Genomic DNA, 18,772 nt, shown 5'->3' with positions numbered 1-18,772 from the left:
AGTCCGTTACGCGTTAAAAGCACGAGCAGGAAACCGTACCCACCTGAGTGTCTGTTTCCGGCGGCCATTCCGCGTTAATGAGTAAATCATACAAAATATTCTCTTCTTCATCTCCCAACATAGAATCCGCAGCCATGTTTAGAGTAGGACGCTCTCGCGCCTGCGTCAACCTACGGCGGCCTGAGAGGCTCAGACGAGCTCACGAGATCAAATCAGTGTGCACTCCTGTACTACTAACGAGACTTGTTTGTGCTTATGGACGTAAAAAAAATGTGGAGTGCTAAATGTGTTTTCATTCCCCAAATATTCATTTGAAAGGGAGACATCTTACTATCGAGCCACAAAAAAAAAAAAAAAAAAAACACATCGGAACCAATGTTCAGCGGTTGTGTGGTGTACACGGACACTTATTTTCAATCACCTTGTCAAACTGAATTGCCGTGCATGTCACTTCCGGTTGATTTGAGTAGGCAATCATGGCTGCGTTTTCTGGTAAAGAACGCTTTCTTGTTGTTATCATGATGTTTCTGCGCCGTTGTATTACGTTTGTGAGTGTAACCTTTTCTTTATTTATTCCTGTAGAAATGGGCGTGATGCCTGAAATCGCTCAGGCTGTTGAAGAAATGGAGTGGCTGTGAGTTTAAGCAGACTAATACAACTATCACAACTGCACACATTGGGGCTGTGTCCTAATTGCCTCCATATATATCTACACTACATACAACATACTGCTTACATGTGGGATGTAATCGTGGCTATTATTCTCCATCTCATGCACTTCATGTGCGTTTGGGCTTCAATCTTGTGTTTAAGGCTGTTACGGATTGATAATCTTTTAGATCTTAAAACTAGCATGGTATTAATCGAGCATTTGAAACACATACGAGGGAAAAAAATTATTTCGAATTCTTCGAACAAAACATAAGAAAAGATGTGAGTTGGAAACGCACAACTGTATGGAATGTGTTTGTGTGCTGTAATGTAATATGTTGGAGTGGAAGAACTCGACTCGAGGTCCTGTACAGAGCCCTGAGCTGAAAGCCTTTGGGATGAACTGGAACTGGCGCCTCCTCACCATCCCAACATCAGCGCCTGACCTCAACCTCACCCTCACTAATGCTCTTGCAGCTGAGTGAACACAAATCCCCACAGCCACGCTCCAAAGTCTAGTGGAAAGCCTTCCCAGAAGAATGAAGGGAAAAAAGTGAGACTAGATCTGGAATGATGTTCAACAAGCACATCAACCACTACACAACTACATGAAGTGTAGTTAAAGTTACATTGTGACAACTTTAAAGACGGGCAAGGTGAAGGAAGACCAAGGCAGGCTTAACACTCCGGTGCTTTATTGCTTTTCTTTTTGGTTCAGTGGACTTGTTTCGTCTCACAGTTGAGCTATATCTATATACACATCCACACACACTCCGCTTGTTCTTGGCGTCGTGGTTTTTTTCTTTCTCAAGGCACGTGCCTTTCCCTCTTTTAGCCTCGCCTCACAGAGAATATTCATTAGTACAAATTCCCCACAGGTGTGCCCTCCTTACCACTCGCCTTCTCCTGCTCCGCCCTCCGTTCACAAATCGGCGCTCGTCCACGCCCCCGCCTCCACATACATACATGCTAGGAGTAATGGACAGTGATCAGGGAGGGTGTGAAATAATTGGGTGGTTGCTGATACGAGCGTGATGAGAACGACTGGTAATGGAAAATAGGGCGTGAAAAAGTCAACAATGACATAACCGTTCAATCATCCAATCACAGCTGTGATGCCAGAAACATTAGTACTTATCGTGAGCTTAGTTATTATTGACTCAGCTTTTATCGCAGCTAGTAAAGACAGCAATGATGATGATGTATTGATGTTTCTCAGGCTTCCCACTGACATCCAAGCCGAGTCCATTCCCTTGATCCTTGGCGGAGGAGACGTTCTCATGGTGAGGCGTTTTACTTCCTGAATCATCATCAACAGCTGCTGTGTTATGGTGTGCGTGCACTTTATTCATGTTTAAATTGTTTTCCACAGGCCGCTGAGACAGGAAGTGGCAAAACTGGGGTAGGTTAAAACACACACACATATATGTATATATGTATGTATATGTTATGACACATCCTTCAGTCACAGCTAAGTCTTTTTTTTTCTTCTTCGTGGCTGATTTTGTAGGCTTTCAGCATCCCGGTGATCCAGATTGTGTATGAGACTCTGAAAGATCAGCAAGAGGGGAAGAAAGGCCGTGCTGCAGTGAAGACAGGAGGAGCAGGTCAGGACAGGTTTTTTCCATTCCTATTTTGTGGAGAAATTCCCCCCCCTTTAGCCAGCTCTACCTATCCCACTGCAGCTACAGTTACATTATATATAGCGCTTTTCTAGACACTCAAAGCACTTTACATTGTATGGGGGGAAAACTCCTCAACCTCCACTGACGCGACAGCAGCCATAGTCCTCCAGAACGCCCACCACACACCAGCTATTAGTGGAGAGGAGAGAGTGAAGTAACCAATTCAGAGATGGGGATTATTAGGGGGCCATGATAGAGAAGGGCCAATGGGGGAATTTCGCCAATTTTTTAACGACCGCAGAGAGTCAGGACCTCGGTTTAACGTCTCATCTGAAAGACGGTACAGTTTTTACAGTATAGTGTCCCGGTCACACAGACCACAGGGTGAGCGCCCCCTGCTGGCCTCACTAATACCGCTTCCAGCAGCAACCTTAGTTTTCCCCAGGAGGTCTCCCATTTAGATACTGGCCACACTCAACCCTGCTTAGCTTCAGAGGGAAACCAGGTGAGAACTGCAGGGAGATCTGGCTCTGGTGTCAAGGCCAGCATGTGATTCCTCCGAGACACGTGAAGTCAGCCAGCTGCGTCTTTTCGAGCTGCTGCTCGTCCATTCCTTACTTTTGTTTAAAATGTATTTGTGTGTGGAAAATTTGTCGTTTGATGTAAGTTATGTCCCAGGTTTCATATTTGGTTTGTTAGCAGAATAGCATTGTGGGATTTCAATTTTTTATTTTTATTTTTTTAAGTGAGCAAACGTTCCGGTGCACTGCGATTGAGACAGCCCTTAAAATGATCCGCCAACTCTTTGATCAGTGCCCTGACTTCTGAATTAAGGAGCTGATTGAGACGCATCCTTACTTTTATTTTCTTTTCTTTCTGCTGTTCTTTACATTTCAGTGTTTAATAAATGGCAGATGAACCCATACGACCGAAGCCCAGCATTTGGTGAGTCGTTAACTTAACCTTAAAAATTCAACTAATTCTTTTTTTTGCTTAACTGTAATGAGAAGTGGTGTTCACACACTGAGCTTAATTTATTAAACTGGACACAAAAGCATTTATTCAAGTTTATTCCCAGAAGAAATTACGCACTAGGAATGTGATATTCATGAAGATTTAAAGAGCTTTGGTAGTATTTAATTTTTACCTTGTAGTACACCACAGCCTTGTCGAATGCTCCCTTCTGATGTTGTTGTTTTGTTTGTTTTTTTTTCCATTTATTCTAATAGAGGTCGGCCGATAGTGGATTTTACCGATACTGATAACTAAGTAGGGCAGTACCTACCTGCCGATAACCGATTAATCAACCGATAGCTTAAAAAATTTATGCTGAAAGAAAACATAACATTCAAAATAAAATATTGAACTTTATTACAAAAATAAGCAGTACTGACTGTACCATGAAAGTGTACTGTACTTTTTTTAATTAAATAAATATTATCGTATATTAACTATTAATAAACATTAAAGTAAATAAAAGATATGCATCCAAACTGAACCGACAAGTAATACTCCAAATAACAAATAAGAAGAGACATCCAATATGAATAAAAAAAAACATTTCAAATAACATGACAAAATTAGTCAGTGATGGTTTTTATTTCGCCTCTAGAGGCCGCTCTCGTGCTGTATAATGTCAACGATCCTCCTTAGCTGGAAACGGGAAAAACTATCGGTGTGGGTTTTTGCCAATAACCGATGACAACAGTTCCAGCAATTGGATATCGGCACAGATTACTCAGCAAAACCGACCAATCGGTCGACCTCTACCTTAGCTATTTATATCACAACTTGGAACAATTCATTTTGGTCATATCTCAAACCAGAATCATGATTACTGTGTTTTGGTTTTATAGACTTTAGACGAAAGTAACCAAAAATTCCTTTCTATGCGTTTACTCCTTAATTTCTGTTCTCAGTCTGACTACATTTTCTTTCCCTAAACATATTTAAATAAAAATGCTAATCCCGTGTTGTTCTTCAGCTATCGGTCCAGACGGGCTTTGCTGCCAGAGCAGAGAGTTTAAGGAGTGGCATGGCTGCCGTTCCACCCGGGCCGTGACTAAAGGTCAGATAAGACTATAAGCACTCTGAGGACTGTAGTATAAAGTTCAGTGTAATGTGTAGCGGTGCACCGAGTGTCACTAACAGGAGCTTTCCATTAGATCCAGTCTAAGATCATTTCAATAAAGCATTGTAAAGATAGTTTAAAGGTATACATTGACATAAAGAACAATCAGAACACCCCATTTCTCTCCCTCTTTTAGGAAAGTATTACTACGAAGTCTCCTGCCACGACCAAGGCTTGTGCAGGATCGGTTGGTCCACTAGTCAGGCAGCTCTGGACCTTGGTATGAACACAGCTGTGTCAATCTATAGCAGGCTTTTCACACATCATCTTTTCTGAACTAAATAGAAACTAAATAGAATTTGGAAAGATGCCTAAATATTGTATGAAATCTGGTTGAAATGGGAAACTTTAGGTTTTTTGGTAAAAGTCTGTGGTACCATTCAGATATTATTTCTGTAGGTGATACTTAATGTAAAGTTTCTTGTAGCTCGCATCATTTGATACATTCATTAACGAACCATTAATATACTGTAGTACACAATAATACACTTTTTTCCCCTTGAGCTCCATTTCCCACTTTTCGTTTTGAGAACTAACAAACACCTGGAATACCATATCAACAACCTAGCAACCAAATGGGATAGCATTGCAACCACCAACGACAACTTTGAATACCATAGCAACAACCAGGAATACAATTACAACCACCTACATTTACACTTATGGCATTTTGGCAGACACCCTTATCCAGAGCGAATTACATTTGTCTCATTTTTTTATATATATATATATATATATATATATATAACTGAGCAGTTGAGGGTTAAGGGCCTTGCTCAAGGGCCCAGCAGTGGCAGCTTGGTGGTTCTGGGATTTGAACTCCAATCAGTAGTCCAGTGTCTTAACCACTGAGCTAGAACTGCCACTTACAACATCCTACAAGCATACCGTCTAGCAACACCCTTGCAACCAACTGGGATAGCATAGCAACACCCTAGCAACCACCAGGAGTACCACTGCATCACCCTAGCAACAACCTGGAATACTATAGCAACCACCTAGCAACACCCTAGCAACCATGTGGGATACCATAGCAACTGCTTAGCAATGCGCTAGCAAAAACTTTGAATACCATAGCCACCACCTAGCAACATTCTAGAAACCAAGTGGGATAGCATAGCAACACCCTAGCAACCACCAGCTTTGCAACAACTTTGAAAACCCTAGTAATACCATAGCAATCCCCTAGCAACACCTTAACAACCTGTTGTAATACTATAGCAACCAGCTGCAATACTATACCTACCACGTAGCAATCAACTGGTATAACATAGCAACACTCTAGCAACCACCAGAAATACCATTACAACCACCTAGTAACACCCTCACAACTTTGAATACCCTACTAACCAGCTATAATGCCACAGCAACATACCTAGCAACCATCAAAAAATAGTAACACCCTCAGGTCCAACCCAACCCCTTGAACCGTTGGTTCTGCCGAGAGGGGTACCTGAAGCATTTGGATGAAAGCAATAAGTCAGTATAACATGTTTGAGACACTTATAGATTGATATGAATTATACACGTTTATACACGCAGGTACGGACAAGTTTGGCTTCGGCTTCGGAGGGACAGGGAAGAAATCCCACAATAAGCAGTTTGATAGTTATGGAGAGGTGAGCTAACACAAATTTCATTTTATTTCAGTTAAATTGATCTCTCGTGTTTTTTAAAATCACTGTTTTTAAACAAAAAATTTATATATATACTTTTTTTAACAGGAGTTCACTATGCACGACACCGTCGGATGCTACATCGACCTGGAGAGTTGCCAGATATCCTTCTCCAAAAATGGTTTGAATCTTATTGCCTAGTATTTTCAAACAAAATAAGACACTAAAAATAATTTTTTTCCATCACAAAATGACATGTGTGGCCCAATTTCTCTAAGGCAGTGGTTCTCAGCCCGGGGGTGGAGAGATCGGAAGGGGGGCGCAAATTGTTTTCAAGAAAAAAAACACAGACAGCGCATCGTTTGGGGACTCTGTGTATTTTATTGCTTTTCAAAGAGCGTTCCCTCTCCCTCTGTATTTTCTTTTTGCTGGGGAGAGGCGGAGCTTAGCTGCCTTTTATCTAGCTGTCAGTGCAGACCAGTGTTGCCAACTTAGCCACTTTTCAGACCCCAAATAAAACCGACAAGTGACAAATCTAGCGACTTTTTGGACAAACCTTAGCAACTTTCCAAATGTCAGCAGTACTGTCCTGCAAGCACGAGGTCTTGCTTTCCCGCTGCACTCTCACCTCTCTCTGCGTCTGCTCTGCTCAGTGAGAGGCTGAGAGCCGGAGATTTAACAATGTCACAGATAACGAGACACAACCTTCATCTCAATTTACATCATTCATATGCCAATGTTTTTAGAACGTAAGACGAATGTAATGCAACATGTTTTATGAACTTTTTCACACTAACTGTTGTTACCCAGATGAGGATGGGTTCCCTTCTGAGTCGGGTTCCTCTCAAGGTTTCTTCCTCTTAAAACATCTTAGGGAGTTTTTCCTTGCCACCGTTGCCACTCAGTGGCTTGCTCAGTTGGGATAAATTCGCACCTTTAATATGTGTATACCATGTTGATATTTCTGTAAAGCTGCTTTGAGACAATGTCTATTGTAAAAAGCGCTATACAAATAAAATTGAATTGAATTGAATTGAATGTTTTACATGTAAAATAGTCCCCATTATTACAGCATAGTTCTCTTGTTCAAAGTAGTTCTAGTGTTCAGAAACATTTTTGATCATTCGTGTTCCATACTTGTCCATTATATAGTTTTATAAAAGTCATAAATGTTATTTTAAAAAAATCATTAAATTTACGAAAAGTAATTTAAAAAAGTACAAAATGCAAAAAAAAAAAAAATTTGTATTTATCTATTAAAAACAGATTATAGATTAGGTTATATATAGATCGATTTTATATAGAATATAGATAATCATTATACCTGGTCTCCTCCAATATGGCGGTGATGGGGTGCCACATGATGGGGTGCCACATGATGGGGGGGGGGGGGGGGTGGTTGGACAGGCTGTAGTTCCAAAATATTGAGAACCTCTGCTCTAAAGAAAACTAAAATCTAATTTTTCAAAATCAGGGAATGATCTGGGTTTGGCGTTTGAGATTCCCAAGAACTTGAAAAATGAGCCATTCTTCGCCTCCTGTGTGCTTAAGGTAAACAGAATACATCCCTTTAATAGTTGATTTAATTTTTTTTTTTTTTTACGGATGATCCTTAATTAAACATAGCTATAAACGGATATAAACGTATGATGTTTCTTTTAAAAAGTACAAACTTGTTGGGAAAACGCTGTGACGTCTTATAGGAATGAAACACTTCAAGATATGAGGTGTAAACGCTGTTGATTTCTGTTGACAGTCGTGTTTTTATTCCTTGTTCAAGCATGTTTATACGTTTTCTAATGCCGTGCGTTGATTAAAAACGCGTCGCTGTTTGTTTTTAACGAGCAGAATGCTGAACTGAAGTTTAATTTCGGGGGAGAGCCTTTCAAAAATGCCCCCAAAGAAGGGTTCGTTGCTGTGGATCAAGCACCCGATGGCCACGTGGTCAGAACCACTCAGACTGGTGAGCTTCTCAGTACTCATCTACAGCCGTGTGCGAGAGCGTGTGCGAGAGTGTGTGTGCACGAGAGTGAGTTTGTTAATTTTTTTCTTTTTTTTTTATTTATTTATTCATTAAATAGCATGGACGTGATTTCTCTCAAGTTCACCATTATTTTTGATTAATAAGATTTTGTGAGTAAAGTGTATCAGTTTATGGTGAAGTAAGAACTGTTTTGGGGAGTGGTCTCAGACCGTGTGTGTGTGTGTGTGTAGGCAGTGCCACGGTGAGTCAGGTCAAATCAAGCTCCACTGCCCCTAAAGCTCTGATCTTGGAGCCGTCGAAAGAATTGGCCGAGCAGACCCTCAACAACGTCAGCCAATGTAAGAAATACGTGGACAATCCCAAACTACGGTGAGCACAGACGGATTAGATTAGATTAGGTTCACGAGTTTCGCTTCCTCTGAAGCTGATAGTGTTTTGTGTTCTTGCAGAGATCTGCTGATCATCGGAGGCGTGGCAGCCAAAGAACAGCTGTCTGTTTTGGAAAGCGGCGTAAGCGCGCGGTTATCTTTTTATTGGTTTTGTTTGGGAGGAGGATGTCGAGCTGTGCTGGTATTGAACTTTGGACTGTGACCGTACACCAGTATGATGAATGAAAATAGTTATATCATTAACGCTGTGTGGATGATGTCACAAATCACTGTTTTGCATTGCAACATACAACAATTTCAGTTTTACTGGTTCAGTGTATTTTATTAACGAGCAAGTTTCAAGCAAACAGTTGTCATCTCTCTCTCTCTGTGTCTCTCTGTCTCACACTCTCTCTGTCTCACTCTCTCTGTCTCTGTCTCGCTCTCTCTGACTCGCTCTCTGTCTCACTCTCTCCCTCTGTCTCGCTCGCTCTCTGTCTGTCTTTGTCTCCATCTCTCTGTCTCGCTCTGTCTCTTTCTCTCTCTTTCTCTCTGTCTCTCTCTCTCTCTCCCTCTCCCTGTCTCTCTCTCTCTCTGTCTCTCTCTCTCAGGTTGATATAGTGGTTGGCACACCCGGCAGGCTTGATGATCTCATTTCCACGGGAAAACTCGATCTGTCCCAAATCCGCTTCCTGGTTCTGGATGAGTGTGTGCGTAGATCTGAACAAAACTAAAAAAATTTTTTTTAAAAAAACTCTGTCCCCTAATCACCTCAATCTTCAGTTCCTTCCTTCACTTATTGGTTATTTTACAGGATGGACTGCTTTCCGCCGGATACACCGACTTCATCATGAGGGTCTACAACAAAATCCCCCAGGTCACCTCTGATGGAAAGAGACTGCAGGTGCCTCCGTGGTGTTTTGTAGAATCTTGATAAGAAAACTAGATTGGATTCAGGTTTATGTTTTATTCCAGACAGCGTGGCCTGAGAGAATTCTTTCGCGTGTGCCGATTGTGTAGGTGATTGTGTGCTCGGCAACCCTGCACTCGTTCGACGTGAAGAAGCTGTCGGAGAAGATCATGCACTTCCCCACGTGGGTGGACCTGAAAGGTGAAGACTCCGTGCCTGAGACGGTGCATCACGTGGTAGTGCCTGTCAGCCCCAAAAAGGACAGGTTCTGGGAAAAGCTGGGCAAAAACCACATCCAGGTACACTTCACCGTTATATTTTACAGCTTTTGGATATTTCCGAGATATATTGCCTAGAGGGACGAATCATAGATGGTTAAATTCATTAGTGCTCGCTAAAGAAAATAAGTGCGTGCTCAAATTCCCAGGGAGGAATGAATAAAACACTAATAGCCCAGACCAAAAAGAGTCAAAAGATGTTTATATGATGACTTTTTTTTTTTTTTTTGGTTACAGACTGATGAAGTGCACGCGAAAGACAACATAAGGCCTGGAGCCAACACTGCAGGTAAACAACAAACATATCGGGGCTCTGCTCTTGTGGGAAAATAATCAACGACAGGGAAGTGTGATGCAACCCGACGCCAAGCCGTGTTACTGTTCTGTACCAGCATGTCCTGAAATATTTTATTCCCTGTATGTTACAGTATACAATTTTTAATTTTTTTCCCCATTTAATGACCGTGTACATTTTTATTGATTTATAATTATATTTAATGATGTAGACCATCTGCAAAACACTGCAAGTTACTACCCGGTATCACTACCTGAGGCTACGTTATAGGAACTACAAGCAGTCGTTCCCCCACCAGCCTCTCTTTTTCTCTAATAAGACACGAGACTCATGTTAAATAAACATCTCCTCTTAGAAAATGTCACCGTTTTCTCATTTAACATTTACCACTAGGGGGTGTAACGATGTAAAAATGTGCAATTCGCATCGTGGAAAGCAGCATTGTATTAATTATGCATGTAATGCAGTGACACAAACTGTACATCCCATAGCGTTAAAACATACAGAGAGCACGCTGGTCACGTGATCACGTTTTTTTTTTTTCTTCTTCCTGGAGAGACTTTGAGATCTGTACTCATGAAGTCCGACAGCTCCAGATCGCAGTTGCACCAATATACGTTATACGACCACGTTATAGCAATTAAAAAGCACTTCGGTAGCTTTTAAACAGACAGCACCAGAGGCTGCGGAGACCGGTCACTTTAGCCGACCTTGGAGCTCTATTTCTGCTATGGAACTGAGTATGTTTCAGTCAGTCATTTTCCAAGACCTTAGGTCAGACAATTTGTTTATTCAATAAAAAATGTTGGGAGAATTTATACATTTATTTATTTGTTTTCAAGATGGTGTGGAACATGTAGTACATTTGTGTTTACAATATTAAACCTATGTTGTTAGCTCTATTATTTTGTGTTGTTTATTTAAAAAAAAAAAAAAAAACTTTATTCTTTTTGGTCATCGCTGTGCTTCATTCAGATGTTCTTCGTTCAATTCGAAATCGTGAAGCCAGTATTGTGAATCGAATCAAATCAAATCGTGACCGAAGTGTATGGTTACACCCCGATTTAACACTGTGCATTATTTAACTACAGCATGCTGTTTAAGTGGAATATATAGCATTACACTGATGTATTCTTGAATAGTATGGAAAAAACGTAAACAATTAAAACAACAAATACGGTTCTCAGTAGTGGAATCAGGCTTTAGGCCTCTGCGCATAACCCTTACGCCAGTCTGTTGCTTTTGATTAGAGATGTGGTCCGAGGCAATCAAAATCCTGAAGGGCGAGTACACGATCCGTGCAATTAAGGAGCACAAGATGGACCAAGCCATCATCTTCTGCAGGACCAAGATTGACTGCGACAACATGGAGCAGTACCTGATCGTCCAAGGAGGAGGTGAACTAACAATACCTGCAGTGAATGTCTGTGTTTCAATACATGCCTTCATTTACTTCTTATCGACTCAGTGAGTAAACATGAATGTTGAGTTTTAGCACAAAACCTGCCCAGAATTCACTGCATATCCGATATAGTTTATATTATATATATATATATATATATATATATACACACACACACACTGGCCACTGTATTAGGAACACCTGTAACACGTGCAGCTCATTCAGTTTATCCATTCAGCTTCTCCCGTCTCCTCCTCAGGTCCTGATAAGAAAGGGCATCAGTTCTCATGTGTCTGTCTTCACGGTGACCGTAAGCCCAACGAGCGCAAATACAACTTGGAGCGGTTCAAGGTGGTAATAATTTACTATTATTATTATTATTATTATTATTATTATTATTATTATTTATTTGTAACTTTTTTCGACTGTGTGTTCTTGATACCGCTGTAGAAAAAGGAGGTGAGGTTTTTGATTTGCACAGACGTAGCAGCCAGAGGAATCGATGTCCACGGCGTTCCATACGGTAAGCACTACTAAGCTTTTGAAGGATTACGGTGATAAACCAAACTGATTGTTTTAGTTATAACGTTGTGCTGTATCAGTGTAACGAACCACGACCCTGCTGCCGCACTGCGCTAATGAATAATTACTGAGACGCAGCCAGTTTGGCTTATCTAACAGGGATATTTATTATATTCACATGTCATTTATATCATCCTAAATGACAACTACAGAAGATGCTGCCTGTCAGAAGACTGTTCTTCTGAATGGTTTAGTTTCATTTAGCAGTCAGTAACCTCCTCAAGTCATGTGTCTTGCTTTCAACCAACAGACAAGAAACATGGGTTAGCATTATGTGCATACGTGCATATGTTAAAGTTGGGGCGCACGGTGGCTTAGTGTTTAGCACGTTCGCCTCACACCTCCAGGGTCGGGGGTTCGATTCCCACCGGGGCCCTGTGTGTGCGGAGTTTGCATGTTCTCCCCGTGCTGCTGGGGTTTCCTCCGGGTACTCCGGTTTCCTTCCCCCAGTCCAAAGACATGCATGGTAGGCTGGTGGGCGTGTCTAAAGTGTCCGACGTGTATGAATGGCTGTGTGAGTGTGTATGTGATTGTGCCCTGTCCAGGGTGTACCCTGCCTTGTGCCCGATGCTCCCTGGGATAGGCTCCAGGTTTCCCCGTGACCCTGAAAAGGATAAAGCGGTATAGAGGTGGATGGATGGATGTTAAGATTGATGAAGTGAATAGTTTCTCAGAACTAGTTTATACCAGAGCACTGACGAATTCTCAAATCCGATCAGGTCACATGCTGATTAATTGGTGACATGACAAGATGTCTTCCTGCACGTTAAGACAAGACATAAAGAGAGGAAACAACGGATTTTATCACAGAGTGCGGTTGAATTCTGGAAGCAGATCGGTCAGAAGGTGTGCGTCGTCTTCGCATGACGGCACGGCTCGGAAAACAGTTTATAGTCGTGCGATCGTCCTAACATGTTCTTGTTTCTATAGGACCAGCTCACACACAGAGACTTGTACGGTGGATGCACATAATCTAAGACGAATAATAAAGGGATTTTTTTTTTTTTTAAATGTTTTGTTTAGCTGAGAAAAATGAATAATCGTTCATGTGGTGAGGTTTTTAGGAGTTGTTTACTTAGCATTAGTGGCAGAAGTCTTAAGAAGTGTAAGGTTGTACGCTGTGTTTTTAAGAGCGAGAGAGGGAGAGATGACTTGGTTGTTGCTATGTCAGAATTAAATAAAAACATTGTCAGGGAATCGCTCTGCTGTAGGTGTTATAACACACTTCAGACTGCACCGTTATATGGAAATGACACACTTCACGTCTGGGTGTATCACTACACCTTATTTTTGGACAGCAACCGGGTCTGTTGCGTTTTTCTTGACCTTTGTGCTATTACATTAGATGTTACTATAAAGAAGTTCACAATTCTATAATTGAGGGGGGAAAAAATGTAATTATTGATTAAATTTAACACTATGGGGCATGCTGTTATTGAAAAATAATCAACTTTGGGGTGGGAACAGTAACTAAAATATTTTCATATTTTATTTCTTCCTTAACGAATGAGTAGCTACTTGATTTACAGATAAGTGACACATTAGATAAGAGCGGTCCGAGTTGTCATCCTGAGTCATCCCAACGTGAGTATACATCCTGTCATCCACTAAACTTTGTCTTTTGTCTTTTATTTCAGTCATTAATGTGACCTTGCCGGACGAGAAACAGAATTACGTGCATCGCATCGGAAGAGTGGGCAGGGCGGAAAGGTAAACGGATCGTTTCACATCATTGCTCTTCCCCAGCGCTTGATTTTTATTTGTTTGTTTGTTTATTTTTAGTAATAGTGTGTGTTTCTGGTTTTCCCCTTTTACTTGTTTTTCTCAAGGATGGGTCTGGCAATTTCTCTGGTTGCCATGGAAAAGGAGAAGGTAAAGGGGGGGGCGGGGAATCACATGTAGAAATGCACATATTGAAGCGGTGTGTGTGTGTGTGTGTGTGTGTGGAAATATTTTGGATATATGTTTAGACCAGCAGATGTACTGTAAGTATAATGTGATGGTGCAGTTGGAACTTAAGAGCCACGTAGGTGTGGTGTGTTTTGGTTGTGTGTGTGGGAATGAGTTCATGTTTTGAACGTGTGTGTATGTGTGTGTGTAGGAGTCATGTTATGGAAAATTTAATGTTTGTGTGTGTAGGTATGGTATCACGTTTGTGCTAACAGAGGCCGAGGCTGCTATAACACCAAGTTAAAGGACGATGGAGGCTGCACCATATGGTACAACGAGAAAGAGGTGAGGCCCGACGAACAGCAGCTGGAAATATGTTTATTTATTAAATAATAAAACACGATGTTGTGTGCTGTAATGGGGAAATAATCAACAAGAAGGGGGTGTGATGCGGCCCAATGACAAGCAGGGTTGCTTTTACCGTCCAGAACTCCATTATGCTACATTTATACCAAACCAGATAAAAAAAATAATAATAATTACCGCACCAGCTTCATATTTCATATTTATGACCATTTACCCACAGTTGAGAAGAACTGAGATAAAAGAATGTAATTATAATTATTCAACCCATGATTCATGAAGACTTGCATCATGCTGGATTTAGTTAATGCACTCTCTCTCTCTCTCTCTCTCTCTCTCTCTCTCTCTCTCTCTCTCTCTCTCTCTCTCTCTCTCTCTCTCTCTCTTTCCTACACACACACACACACTCAGTACGTTTCCATGGACAACAATAATCCGATATTAACCCGATTAAGACAATACTCTGATTAAGAAACCAGCATGTAAACAGCGATTATTGATGACCTTAATCCGACTAAAGTCATACTCAAAGTAAACACAAATCGAAATGAGACATATGGAGTATTCCTATTTTATTCGCATTATCGACGTGTATTACAGACATGTACACACCTTCATCACACTATTCACGTCGTCTGGGAGTTTTCACCGCATTTTGCGACAGGACGCGTACACACACGGCAGTGCTCAACCGTTTGATGGCAAACGAGAGCACGGCTGCGTCCCAAACCCCGTACTTACCTACTGTATAGTAGGAGAAATACATGTATCTGAGCTACTATATAGTATGTAAGTATTCGGTTTGGGACGCAGCCCACGGCTTCATGCAGTCGTCTATTTGCACATACAGCATGACAAATAACGAACTGCACTTGAAGCGTTCGTAAAAATAAAAACACCCAAAACTGTATACGGTACCATAACGAAGACGAACTGTATGTCGATACGTGAAATTCTGGAGGGGACAGCGTGGCGTGGGGACGTAATGACGTGTGCCGTTAATCGATCTATGTTCTATAACATGTAAAACAGGAACATGAAAGGAGTATTCTAAAAGCGACTCATGTAAACACCTTAATCACAATATTGTCTTATTCAGAATAAGCTCACTAATTAGATTACTGCAGTCCATGTAAACGTAGTCAGTGATGTCTCATTGGAGTGTTTTCTGTGTGTTCAGCTGTTGGGAGATATCGAGGAACACCTGAAGTGCACCATTACTCAATGCGAGCCGGACATCAAAGTGCCCCTAGACGAATTTGATGGCAAGGTTACTTATGGCCAGCGCCGAGCTGCTGGAGGTGTGTGTGTGTGTGCATAAAAACAGTTCATGGTACATCTGACTGTACTATACAGTCATTTATTCTGACTCTAGCCTGATTTTCTGACTGTACACACGTTTTCTCTCTCTCTCTCTCTCTCTCTCTCTCTCTCTCTCTCTCTCTCTCTCTCAGGTGGTCTCTATAAGGGCCATGTGGATATTTTGGCACCCACGGTACGGGAACTTGCTAACCTTGAGCGAGAGGCGCAGACATCTTTCCTGCAACTGGGCTATCTCCCGAATCAGCTCTTCAAATCGTTCTGAGCATCGCTCTTCACGACTGCGCAACAATATAGGAGTGTGTTAGACGCCAGAAAGAAGTATATGAAGTGGATTCAAACACTAAACTCACATTGTGTTTAAAAGTAAAAAGTAAATAATGAGTTGGTTAATTATTATTAATTTAATTTCTCAGCAAGTAAGAGAATGCATTCGTTGTCACTAGACAAGTTCGGTTAAGTGTTAAGCTCAATAAAATAGTCATGCGCAAACCATTGAGTGTAATTTCTTTTTTCCAACAAAGTTCTGGAAGCAGGATGAGAACGACCTGCTCCGTTGAAGGATTTTGACTCGTGGATTCCACAAGCCTTATTGTCTTTTAAGGGAATAAAAATCAAGAGGGCGGGGCTTTGGTGTCTTTAAAAACAAGTAAATAAATAAATGGAGCAGCTCCTTATTATCAAGTAGCAGAACGTTTGCCTCACTGGTTTCTCATTGTTGCTTGGTATATGTCTCGAGACTCATAAGTCATCTTTTGGAGGTTGTTTTCATCACCCTTTCACAGGAAGAGGCCATTTGAGTGGCATTAAAAACCACAATGTGGGTTGTGATTTGTAAAATGTATCATACCAGGAAATGTGCAACTACCTGTTACTTTCTGCCTCAGTCACTTGCCTCTAACTGCCTTGGACAAAACTCAACACTGAAATTAAAAACAAAAATGTAAAAGGTTATTTAAAAAGGTTAAAGTTTAACATGCAGAGTTAATAATATTAAATCAAACCTGCTTCCAATCTGAAAAAGTCTTTTAAAAACAACAAATCCTGTGCCCTCTGATGTGTGAGCAAAGAAGACTGTGAAAAATTGTCTTTATTGTTTAACCTTTTGGTATTTTGTTCCAAAAATACAAAAAAAAAAAAAAAAAAAAAAAAAATACTCTCCTCTCATGGATATCAATTATTGGCACCCCTATGAATTCATATGAGAAAAATATATTTGAAGCATATTCCCATTGATATTTTACAATTTTTTAGTACACCTGGGTGACTAGAAACAGGAAATTATTGAGCCATGACTTCCTGTTTCACAGGGGTATAAATACGAGGTAACACATAAGCCATATTCCCTTATTCTTAGTTATTTATAACAATGGGTTAGACCAAGGAATATTGTCAACTAATCGTATGGTTGGCGGTTCGATTCCCGGCCCACGTGACTCCACATGCCGAAGTGTCCTTGGGCAAGACACTGTAGTCACCCATTTTCACAATCAGGGCAATAATTAAGAAGTTCCAGTCAACTGGAAATGTTATGAACCAACCTGGAATTGGACGTGTCTGTATCGTCTCAGTGCACTGTGAAGAGGACGGTTCGAGTGACCACAAAATCTCCAAGGATCAGATCTGGTGAATTGCAGTTAGTTGTGTATTAGGGTCAGAAAGTCTCTATGACCTGGACATTTTGTTAGGATACATGACATCTTGGTCTCTCAAATATCAACAGATATTAAATGGAAACCTGACTACCTCTGCCAGAAAGCTTAAAATGGTCCGTGGTAGGATCTTCCAGCAGGACAATGATCCCAAACGTACATCAAAATCAACACAGAAATGACAGCTGATTCTGGGAGAATTTATGGGGACAAAATATTTTTTTCTTTTTTACTTTTACTGTACTGAAAGAATTAATTGGTAGCCTTATGTATACTTTATCTACTTTATCACACAACGGTTAAACAAATCAAGTGCAAAATATAAATGAATGTATATTCTACATGATAAAAAACGCTGTATTATTTGACCAGCTTTAAAGTTTTATTCCATTTTGTTTCTGAAATCCTCCCTGAATCAGCATAATCCTGATTTTTTTTTTTTGGATCACAGGTATCCCAATCCTCCTAAAAAGTTTTGAACAACACATACAGAAGGTTTGATCCAGATCAAAAGCAAGATCGGATTACATGATCTAATCTGATCTCAGAATCCTTTTTTTTTTCTTTTGAAAAATCAAATTTCAAGATTTGATCCAATCCGATAGCCGAAATCAGATCAGATTGCTTCTGAGTAACTGGGCCCAGGAGATCAACAATTCTCAAATGTCTGTTGCCAACAACCATGCCATGATTAAAAAGTCATTAAGATCAAATTTTTCACCCTTTCCGATGTTTGATGTGAACATTATGTGAAGCTCTGGACCTGGTCGGTACAGTGACTGTTTAGAGTAAAATATATTGTTTCCCCTTTGGACTGACTGATTTGTGGCCGACTAATTGTACAATATTGGAACTTTTAAAGCAGAATTGTCTCAGTCTTTCACACAGCTGTCTCACGCTTGTTTCCTGCCAAGTGGAGGATCCTTGTGGCACTTGTCTCACCATTTGGTTTGCCTTCATGCATGAAAGCTTTGGAGACACGCGTCTGAGAAAATCTATATGCAAAAGGAACATTTATTACATAATTCAGGAGCTGTTTAATGCTTGGATAATCTGTACCAGAGTAACCTGCCCCTTTTCAAACAGCAAAGCACTTGTAGATGTGTAGGAAAGTATCAGAGGGTAATCCTACTTGCAAAAGGCTTAAATGTTCTGCCTTTCACGCTCACTTGAGCTGATCATTTCAAAAAGCAAAAGCCCTGAGGAAAAAAGGTAGAAGGCAACCATGTGCTGGTTCTCAAAGAGCTTCCTGACTATCACCATGAAACCAGGGCGACTGGCCCACGGTTATGGTTCCAGGCCATTTTTATCCAGTTTTATCTTTAGTATGAGTAATGGTGGATCCCAGGAACACTGGGCCCGAGGTGGGAATATGCCCTTGATGAGATGCCAATCCCATCGCAGGACATTACACACACATTCACACACTCATTCACACCTAAGGGCAATTCAGAGATGCAAATCCACCTACAGGCAAGTTTTTCTAAGGTGGCAGGAAACCAGAGAACCCGGAAGAAATCCACGTGGACACTGGGAGAACATCTGAAACACCACCTGAGCTCAAGGGTCAACATGGAAACCCCGGAGCGGTGATCAATACATCCGCGGAGATCATTCAGTGTCAGATGTTCAAAATCCTGTCAGCAATTACATATCAAGTAATGAAAGAGTGGAGAAGTAGCTATAGAAAGATCATAATAAACAG

General features: G+C 40.9%; 2 protein-coding genes across 3 annotated transcripts in view; one reads left to right on the top strand and one right to left on the bottom strand.

Moving 5' to 3' along the window:
- Positions 1 to 2,024, bottom strand: part of nbas (NBAS subunit of NRZ tethering complex) — a 269,126-nt gene extending 267,102 nt beyond the window's left edge. For both annotated transcript variants that reach the window (XM_053647154.1, XM_053647162.1), the window contains exon 1: positions 44 to 2,024. In XM_053647154.1, the coding sequence (XP_053503129.1) occupies positions 44 to 136 (93 nt within the window). In that variant the 5' untranslated portion in view covers positions 137 to 2,024. The remainder of the gene's footprint in view (positions 1 to 43) is intronic.
- Positions 428 to 16,100, top strand: ddx1 (DEAD (Asp-Glu-Ala-Asp) box helicase 1). The gene is made up of 26 exons (XM_053647174.1): positions 428 to 492; positions 583 to 634; positions 1,871 to 1,934; positions 2,024 to 2,053; positions 2,162 to 2,258; positions 3,174 to 3,221; positions 4,261 to 4,344; positions 4,544 to 4,627; positions 5,950 to 6,026; positions 6,132 to 6,204; positions 7,498 to 7,574; positions 7,872 to 7,986; positions 8,238 to 8,376; positions 8,457 to 8,517; positions 8,987 to 9,085; positions 9,190 to 9,279; positions 9,396 to 9,584; positions 9,801 to 9,852; positions 11,109 to 11,255; positions 11,520 to 11,611; positions 11,711 to 11,783; positions 13,480 to 13,552; positions 13,672 to 13,714; positions 13,982 to 14,077; positions 15,276 to 15,396; positions 15,550 to 16,100. Exons 1-26 carry the CDS (start codon positions 477 to 479, stop codon positions 15,678 to 15,680), a joined length of 2,223 nt encoding a protein of 740 aa, XP_053503149.1. The 5' UTR covers positions 428 to 476; the 3' UTR covers positions 15,681 to 16,100.
- The last annotated feature ends 2,672 nt before the right edge of the window (positions 16,101 to 18,772 follow it).

The sequence above is a fragment of the Ictalurus furcatus genome, chromosome 2 (genome assembly GCF_023375685.1).
Source record: "Ictalurus furcatus strain D&B chromosome 2, Billie_1.0, whole genome shotgun sequence".
Taxonomy (NCBI): Eukaryota; Metazoa; Chordata; class Actinopteri; order Siluriformes; family Ictaluridae; genus Ictalurus; species Ictalurus furcatus.
Note: the sequence above shows the minus strand (reverse complement) of the source record. Positions and strands in the feature narration are given on the sequence as shown.